Source organism: Ctenopharyngodon idella, chromosome 6 (genome assembly GCF_019924925.1).
Source record: "Ctenopharyngodon idella isolate HZGC_01 chromosome 6, HZGC01, whole genome shotgun sequence".
NCBI classification, from domain to species: domain Eukaryota; kingdom Metazoa; phylum Chordata; class Actinopteri; order Cypriniformes; family Xenocyprididae; genus Ctenopharyngodon; species Ctenopharyngodon idella.
The window spans coordinates 24,381,201-24,390,917 of NC_067225.1; the positions used below are offsets into that span (position 1 = coordinate 24,381,201).

At 36.1% G+C, this 9,717-nt stretch overlaps 2 protein-coding genes across 3 annotated transcripts; one reads left to right on the top strand and one right to left on the bottom strand.

Moving 5' to 3' along the window:
- endou (endonuclease, polyU-specific) lies at positions 1 to 4,584 on the top strand. Of its 2 annotated transcripts, none has more exons than XM_051897747.1 (7): positions 1 to 194; positions 2,196 to 2,346; positions 2,421 to 2,620; positions 3,341 to 3,454; positions 3,534 to 3,640; positions 3,765 to 3,907; positions 4,342 to 4,584. In XM_051897747.1, the coding sequence occupies exons 1-7, from the start codon at positions 38 to 40 to the stop codon at positions 4,454 to 4,456; spliced, it is 987 nt and encodes a 328-aa protein (XP_051753707.1). In that variant the 5' UTR covers positions 1 to 37; the 3' UTR covers positions 4,457 to 4,584. The 2 variants fall into 2 exon arrangements, with proteins under 2 accessions (XP_051753707.1, XP_051753705.1); XM_051897745.1 differs by having other exon boundaries at positions 23 to 194; positions 2,190 to 2,346.
- A 221-nt stretch (positions 4,585 to 4,805) lies between these two features.
- sumf1 (sulfatase modifying factor 1) lies at positions 4,806 to 9,236 on the bottom strand. The gene is made up of 9 exons (XM_051897744.1): positions 8,771 to 9,236; positions 7,718 to 7,891; positions 7,225 to 7,299; positions 6,812 to 6,894; positions 6,555 to 6,677; positions 6,357 to 6,471; positions 5,691 to 5,804; positions 5,521 to 5,580; positions 4,806 to 4,989 (listed from the first exon to the last, which is right to left on the bottom strand). The coding sequence occupies exons 1-9, from the start codon at positions 9,029 to 9,031 to the stop codon at positions 4,888 to 4,890; spliced, it is 1,107 nt and encodes a 368-aa protein (XP_051753704.1). The 5' UTR covers positions 9,032 to 9,236; the 3' UTR covers positions 4,806 to 4,887.
- Between the last annotated feature and the right edge of the window lie 481 nt (positions 9,237 to 9,717).

The window sequence follows — 9,717 nt, forward strand, 5'->3', positions numbered from 1 at the left end:
CCATAGTGATTATTATCGCAACAGAGTATTTTGGTGCATGGGAGGAGTTCCTAAGGATTTATTTATCCGAGATGGTATAAAAACCACATTGGGTCTTAATCTGCGGTTCGTGCATCTGGATCGTCTAACCTCTATCATGAAGGTCATCCTCATCCTCTTTCTCACCATCACCCTGACCTCTCAGGGCTACAGTGGTAAGTCGCAATGCCTACAATTTCCATCCTGATTGTACATTCATATTAAACTAAACATGTTCATGTGTCTTTTGTTTGTTCTTTAACAGCATAGCAATTATCCCAATGAAAATGCAGTTCCCTCTCTCTCTGTTTCTCTCTTTCTCTCTCAGATGTTTTTGAGGAATGTTTTAAAATTTTTGTAATTTGTAAAAAAGAGTTAGTAATCAAATAAGTCTCTCTAGAATATAACTCTCTCTCTCTCTCTCGCTCTCTCTCTCTCTCTCTCTCTCTTTGAATCTCTGGAATTCTGTAAGTGTGATACTGAATTTTACACAGACTTTTTCTATTTTGCACAAATCTCCTTAATCAAATGATGTGCCTTATGTCTAATTGTGTTTTACACAGTTCTAATACCTACTAGTACAAATAATAGGTTTAGAAAAATGCCTCTGAGTGGTATCTATTCCTTCACATAAAATTTAACTCAGTAAAAGTCAGATTAAACATTTTAATGATGCAGTCAGCATGTGAAATATATCTCACCTCCTTCAAGGCTCACTTTCCTGTAAAGTCATTTAAGCCATCGTAGAGCCTTACGATGGCTTAAACGACTGCCACTGCAACTCAAAATGCCAGCAGCATGGGGACTGCTGCGAGGACTATAAAAAGCAGTGTGGTCGTCGAGGTGAGCTTCAACATATGTAATTCTGTAAAACATTGGTAACACTTTACAATAAGGTTCATTGGTTAACATTAGTTAACATGAACTAATAATAAATGCACTTTACAGCATTTATTAATCTTAGTTAATGTTAATTTCAACATTTACTAAAGCATTATTAAAATCAAAAGTTGTGTTTGATAGCATTAATTAATGCACTGTGAACTAACATGACCAAAAAATGAACAGCTGGATTTGTATACTAACATTTACAAAGATTAATAAATACTGTAACAAATGTACTGCTCGTTGTTAGTAATGAAACCTTATTTAAAGTGTTACCAAAACATACAGTACATATTTGTAGTGCCAAATGGTCAACTAAATCAAAACAAATAGGTTTGATATAGGATGAAAAAAAAGCTATTAGAAAGTACAGAAAAAAGTTGTTAGTAGCTGGCGTTTTATGTTAAACTTGTAAAGCTAAATAATCCTTGTCTATGTTCAATTAGACAAAAGGCACAAGTGAATCACAAATCGGACGAATCATGCACCATTATGAATCACTCAAAGTAATTCTAAACAAACACAGACAGCTTTTATTCATCTCTTATATTACAATGCTCAAGGTCTATTGAGTCACATGCATGGGCAAATCAGCTTTGTTTAACAGGCACAAAAATAAGAGTTATGAAAGATTTAGTTCTAAATATTAGAGGTTTATCTGTGATAAGATACTCAGTGTGACCATGAGTCCTGTTTATTTTGGATCCCAAAAGTGGCATAAAACTCAGCTGTGTCTACTGCTATATTTCACACACTTAGTTCATCTCAGAATTCATTCTAAAGTACCAAACATTACAGCCGTAAAAGACAAAATATATTTCCTACTGTGTAATGATTCATAGTTTCAGTTTGGTTATTTGTAATGAAGAGCAGTTACAATTACATTTAGACAAAAGGAATTTGTTTAATCTTTTTATAAAACAAGTCTATTTTTTTTTTTCTTAAATTGAGGGTGGGGGGGGTTAACCTTCTAGTTTTAGAAGTTAAATTTGAATTCACAGATCTGCACTACACCCAGCATTTTATGATATGGAAGTATAATAACAAAAAAAAAAAAAAAAAAAAAACATATAATAAACTCAAATCCAGTTTTAAAGTATTTAAAGTGATGAACACTAAACATGTTTTTGAGTGATGATTAACACTGTCACATGACAAAAAAACAAAAAAAGAAAAAACATATAATTGCAGTGATTGTTTGGTTAATTCTTCCCTTAATTCTTTCAGTTTGCTTAGGCTTTGTCAGACACTAACGCTTTCTTTATGTATCCATTTCACATCCCAAGCATTAGCCAGTGTCACTGATGCTGAGATCAAGTCTCTATCTGAAACGCTGTACAAGTTAGACTCTAACAGGGCCACAGCCTCAGAGCTGGTTATTGATCCTCAGACACTGATCTCTTCTTCTCAGACCAGCTCCGGAAGTGACCTCTCATCACGCCCGTAAGACACACATAACCATATGTATACCCATGCATGCATGTTATTATGTATTATAATGCTCTCTTTCTCTCTAGATTGTTCAAGCAAGTTAGTAGTACTTTGCTCTCCAAGCCCACATATAAAGCTCTGCTGAATCTACTGGACAACTATAAAAGGTTGACAGGAGAAGCGGAGGATGTGCCGTCGCAAGAAGTGCAGGAACAGGACACTTTCCTCCAACAGACCATGAACACTGACCTGGGCAAGGAGCTCTACAATTTCCTCTACTCTAAAGGTATGTTACACCAAAATGCATTTTTTGTGTTCTCAGTGTGATGAAAATGTTGCAATCACAATAATGGTGAATAAATATTACCACGAAATTTGAACCAGATACAACAAACAAACAAACAAAAAAAAAAGAAAAAAAGAAAAAAAAGAATTGTCCTCCTACCTTATTTCCTCTCTGAGTTATTGCATGTCAAATATGAATTATATTTAAAAAATTTTCCTTGAGCAAACTTTTATTTTTTTGTCTTTGTCAGCAGTTTCTCAGCGTGAGAATGCCCAAATTTAATTTATTTCAAAATTTAAAAAGTTTCCTTTCAAACGATACCAACCTTTTGACTCTCCTTGCTATAGTTTTGGAGTTACGAGTCTTTACGTTTTTGTGTGTCACTCAGAAAAAAAAAATACCCTCAGGGCTTAAGGGCTTAATTGTAGTAATATTTCAGACAATATTACAATTTTTACTGTATTTTAGGTGAGCATAAGATGCTTCTTTCAAAAATTCAAAAAAATGATATAAACTTTTGAACAGTAGTATAAAATTTTTAGTTTTATATATAGTATTAATATTTTACTTCTTTACTAGAATAGCAATAAACTGTGGTGCAAAATGTGAAATTATGGTAGGCATCAAACTGTAATGTAAATAGATAATACAAAATATTTTAATACTGCTGATTTTGATTGTCAAATGACTGTACACATACATTATTGTGATATGGACCAGGTGTATACTCATCACAGAGCGAGTTTATCCAGGATCTGAAGATGATGTGGTTCGGCCTTTACTCTCGATCTAGTGGAAAGCTGGACTCCAGCGGGTTTGAGCACATCTTTGTAGGTCAGTCTGTGTGTGACCACATGATTGGCTACCAAACTGCATTTTGTATATCTTTGGCTGACATGTAGTGCGTCAACAGGAGAAATTAAGAGTGGTAAGGTGTCTGGTTTCCACAACTGGCTGCAGTTTTATCTGGCGGAGAAACAGGGACTTCTGAATTACTACAGCCATAGTTATGATGGCCCTGTGAGTATTTCATCCTAACATGTGAATCAAAACAAACCAGAGCTACATCATGCATTTTAAAAGTGTGGATGTCTACTTGTAGCTATTAGAAGTTTTGATCTAGTAAGTTTCTCCTCTCTCTCAGTGGACCACATATCCTGACGTATTGGGAATGCAATTTAATTGGGATGGCTATTTCAAAGAGGTTGGTTCTGCCTTTATTGGCTGTAGTCCTGAATTTGATCTGGCTATCTACAGTCTCTGCTACATTACCCGCCCTGGCAAAAGGTGAGTTGTTGTTCTCTCTATTCACTTTTATTCGTCCACACAGCCAGCTATTCATCAAATAAAACTAATTTTTGTTTATATTATCCATTCTATATAGCCTATAACATATCAAACCATAACGATAACTAGGCCTATATTAGCGCCACACCAATGAACACGCCGTTTATTCTAAGCATTATTAATTATTATCATTAAGCATGCGCGGCAGGTTTAGCTTCTGCCGCGCATGCTCGAGCTCTTTAGCGGAATGGATTCTGATTGGTTAGTCAGTTTTTTTTATAGTTAATCAGCTAGGGGGAAAAAAAAACATTCTGAAAGTGATTTCAATGATATTGTTATAGTTGTGGTGTGGTTACAACTATATAGTTATCGTCCTTTACTCTAAAATTATGTGTTATTAATGCTTGAATTATAAATGCTTGACTGCTTCTCAGGTGTTATGTGAGTTTGGGAGGACATACTCTGGGCATTCAGACCTACACATGGGACAATAGCAGCTATGGAAATGGAAAGAAGTACATTGCCTCTGCTTACCCTGCCACACCTTGATTGTCTGTCATCTGAATATCAGTATCAACAAACACACAACCAACACAACTCATCTGCAATCTTAATTCTTCACTTAATTATTTGAAGTTGATGTTGGATCAAATAAAAAACATGAACAGAAAAACACAGCTCCTGTCTGTACTTTTACTTGTCCAATACATTCTTCTTACACACTAACTGTACACATCTTTTAGCCTGTTTAGAAATGATTTTTTCTATTTGATTTCGAAACAGAACTTCCAATTGATGATTTATGATAATGTAAGCATATCTTTACATTTCAATACCTTCTGTAATTACACAAAGAAAAAAGAAAGAAAGAAAAGAACAGAAATAAATAACACAAAACTCTTACAAATTGTTTTATTTACATAAAATACAGTATCTCTCTAGACTTCAGGTGTATGACAGTGAGAGAACTGATGATGAGGTTATAGATCAGCATCAGAGACGCAGCGGAAGCCCAGGTTAGAGGCAGAACTATCTGGGGTATTCTGACTACGGGCTGCACACCTGTATCTGTAGCAGTAAGACTACAGAGAGAGAAAAATGTGTTTACATGTATGTAAACAAATTGTATAAAAGGTTGTTTTTACAGATGAAGGTTGTGTTTTCCACTTAGGTGCATATATGTGCAGACTAAATATATAGAGACCAGCTTTACAACACTGTTCAAAATTTTGGGGTCAGTAAAAGGAGTCTCTTAGGCACACCAAGGCTGCTTTTATTTGATCAAAAATACAGTAAAAACAGTAATATTTAAGATACATTTCTATCTTAATATATTTTAAAATGTAATTTATTTGTGATGTCAAAGCTGAATGAACAGAAAGTTGAAAAGAGCAGCATTTATTTAAAATGTCTTTACTGTCACTGTTAAACAACCAAATCAGTTTTGGTGAGCAAAAGTATTAATTTCTTTAATAAAAAATACAAAATTTTACTGACCCCAAACATTTGAATGGTAGTGTACTTCCAGTAGTATTTTAGCTCTCATAAAATAACCCAGCGCCTCAATAACTTTGATGTACGTATGTCAGTCATACATTTTGTGTGCATTTTACCTTGTGGCACATGTAGGACCCTCCTTTCTTGACTCTGTCTGTCCCTGATTCTGGTCCTTTCTGTGGAAAAAAAAAAGGCATTAGTATAAGGGGTTAACATTCCCTTTTGAGTATAAAGAAAGACCTTTTAAGTGTGGATATGTGTGCATCTTCTTGCTAATGAGCCTTACAGGATTATATCTGTCTTCTGTAGTGTGATGTACACTCCACCAGTCTGCCGTCCACTCCCACGCGTTCCCCACCATGTCATACAGACCAAAGCCATTAGCAGGAAATGACATCACCTGCCCAAGAAATCACTAAAAATGTATTCACAGTGGATATAAAAAGTCTACACACCCCTTTTAAAACAGCTGGTTTTTGTGTTGTAAAAAAGTGAAAAAGAGAAAGCTTTTTTTTTTTTTTTTTTTTACATTTAATGTAAAATATCAGCCTATGGAATGCCAACTGAAAACCACACTGACACAATTAAGAGAAAAAAAAAAACTTAACTTGTAAGCGCAAGTAGATTAAAGAACCATTGCCACCAATGGTCCTTGCGATCAACTTGGCTCACGATGCTTTTGAGAATCGCAGCCTTGCACCGTTTTTGCAAAGAAGAGTGGGAAAATATTGCCAAGGAAAAATGAGCCAAGCTGATAGACTCCTATTTAAACAGACTCAGTGTTGTCACTTTAGTTTTCAGTGGCATTGCATAGGTTGTAATTTTTACATAAAAGCTGCAACATTTCTGATATCGTTTATCTCTGTTTTATGTTTAACATTACAAAAAAACAGCTGTATAAGTATCAAGTGTACAATAATACAAAATATAAAATATTCATGCTTTGTGTTACCGGTGATGTGTTAGCATAGCCGTCCTCTGCTGTGTTGTGATTAGGGAAATCTCCCTGCCACAGGTTAGCATAGTGCTGCCCTTTAGGCATTAGTTTATTTCCCCATGGGTACAGCCTAACAAGAGCGATAGAGAGAGAATGTTAAAAAATACATTAAAATGGACAAAAAGTATGAACAAAACACAGACAGAAACACACCTATCCTGAAGTCCTCCTCTACAGGCCAACTCCCACTCAGCTTCTGTAGGAAGTCTGCGTTTGGCCCAGTGACAGTATGCCTGTGCGTCAGTCCATGACACATGCAGAACAGGGTGATTCATCCTAGATAGAAACACAGAGATTTTATTTTTTTAATAACTTGTACACAGGTTTACAATAAGCATATTATCTGTTTATACAGTATAATTGGTGTTGTATTGCAATCATTTACTGCTTGCTAATATGATATTGCTTACTTGTGCTCTATGGTTGAATCTGGTCCTTCTGGGTGTCTCCAGTCTGCACCTTTCACTGGTGACCACCAAGGAGCAGCAGCCACCTACTGACCATGAATATACATAGGCAAACTGTAGTGCACCCAGTCATCTATAAACGCACATACTGTGTATTCTTGGCTATATTTGGAGATCTTTTGTTGCTGTTCAAACACATTCAACCACATGAGCATCTACACTACAAAAGCAATCCGGTTAAATGCCTTTTCAACTACCTCTGGAAGTGGTTGAAAGTGGACAAGCTCAAAACGTTTTAGACCCTGTTTACACCTGTATTTAGTATTGTCCACTTGTGATCTGATCTACCAAAGCGCATCTTAATACCCGGTGCCAACTGGGCCAAAGAATCAAGTGTATGTGTCTAAGTTTCTTACCGCGTGTGACAGGGTGCTCTTCACCTCCTCACTCAGCAGGCCCTCAAAAACAAAAGAGTCTCCAAAACGCTCAGCCTGTAGATACAGATAGTCAACTGAGCGAGCATGTGTCTTGATTATTTGTCTTATGTCCCTTGTAAATGATTGTTATTTACAACCTAATTTATAGAAAAGTTGGGACATTTTTTAAAATGCTATAAATTCAAGAATCTGTGATTTGTTAATTTTCTTAAACCTTAATTTGACAAAAGTAAAAAAAAAAATAAAAAAAAAAAATCCAACTTAATTGTATTTTGTAAATATAAACAAATTTTGATTTTGATGACTGCACACTCCAAAACAAGTTGGGACAGAGGCAAAATAAAAGTGAAAGGATTATAGAATATCCAAGTTAAACTGTTTTGAAACAGTCCACAATAAGTAGGTGAACTGGTAATATGTGAGAGTATTGTTAGTGGGTAAAAAAGGAGAATTTCTGCAAATGGGGTTGTACCTCTGTGATGTATCCTGTCTGGTTGGCGAAGTGTTGGAACTGCTGGTTTGTGACCTCATGCTCTTCAATGTAAAAAGGGTCCAGCTTCACTCTTCTCTGCGGCCCTTCTCCATCCGGTGGTATTCCTGGGTCATCCGTTCCCATCATAAACCAACCTCCCTGCAGAAGCACCAGCTACACACACATACACACAACATTCAGATTGTTCTGCAACTGTTTTGTTTAATGCAATAGTTTATGAAAATACTTTATCATCATAATGAAAGTGAATGGTAACCAAAGCTGTCATATGTTATATGGCTTTAGAAGATTTTTTGCCCGGGTTCACGGAAAAGGCTTAAGCTGCCCTGGTCCCAGACTACAATGTATGTTTGAGCTGTCTTCACTGAAAGCAACTTGGAATGACACATCTTAAAATATGTTAGTGCCATTGTTTTGTCTCAAGATGCACACAAGTGATTATTTTTTTTTATAAGGAACGTTTAAAAAAGATATTCATGGCCTGGTTTCACAGACAGGGCTTAGATTAAGTCAGGACTAGGCCTTAGTACAATTAGGACATTTATGGTGGTTTTATAAACATGCCTTAGAAAAAAACATTGCTGGCGTGCATCTTGAGACAAAACAATGGCACTGACATGTTTTAAGATATGTAAGTGCAAGTTCAGTTAAAACAGCTCAAACATGCATTTTAGTCTGGGACTAGGCTTAAGCCTTGTCTGTGAAACCGGGGGTAAATGTCCTAATTTAAGCTTAGTTAATTAGGCCTACTCCTAGCTTAATCTAAGCCCTATCTGTAAAACCGGGCCTTGGAGTATTGCATTCAAATCTATAGGACTACTTTTATAATACTTTTATTGTGCTTTTCTATCCTTTTTGGAGATTGAAAGCCAAAAAAAAGTTGAAAGTTCCCTCCCCACCCACTTTCAATTTATCAAAAAAAAAAGAAAAGAAAAAAAAATCTTCTTTTGTTTTTCACACATGAAAGACAGTCAATGAACTAAACAATACTTTACTTGTCTAGACTATGATAAGTGATGATAACAAACCTACCTTAGTGAGTACATCAGGCTCTGTCGTGTGTGGACTTTCGTTTGCTGTTTTGGAGTATATATTTGTATCATCTTGATGTTCCAGTTTGTTTTTATCACTTAGATCAACGGCAATCTCCCTTTTCAGTCCCTGACAACCACAATCCGTATCCTGCGACTCTGAAGACTGCGGCCTCTGTTCGAGCACGATGTCGCCTATATCACAAAGCGCTGCCAAAATTAATATAAATAAAACCACAGAACTGTTCAATAGTGATGCCATAGCCAGTTTAATGCTGCCTTCACGTGCTCTCGGAATGATCGTAAATACGAGTTTCCTAAGTAAAAACTGCACATGAAAGCCCTCCCAATTCGAAACTTGAATACGATGAGCTCGTAATCACGACTTCAGAACTAGGAATGATCAAACTTCCGAAAGCTGCATTAACTCTGCTCATGTTGAACTGCACGTCCGGCTATGGTCATGTGATCAGTCAGCTGACATGTGTCTTTCTGAAATGATTGAGTTCACTAGCCTGAGCTTATCTAACACTTCTAAAGTTATCTGTTCACGCTCCCATTCATCTCAATGGCAGTGTATCATAACATTTGCTTTAGTCACCCAGTTCCACTGCTGTGCTGAAATCGGTAACTACAGATATCTGTGACTAGAGGTCGTTTTTTATTCATGTTCGCGCAAGAACGTGCCATGCGTCGTTGATGTTTTGACGCGCATGCGCGGAATCACGTGCGCTGCCATTGAACGTATTAAGAATGTAATGTTGACTGTAATGCCGAGTTAAAGATAGAATAAATAGCCTAGATAAAAAAACTGTTGTTTCATTAGATAAATTCTATGATTATAAATCAGTAGCTATAGCATATTTAAACTATTTAAGCAACGAGGGCGTTTTGAATAGCCTATGTATTATTATGATTATTATTATTACAAGCAGGCCATAGCAATGC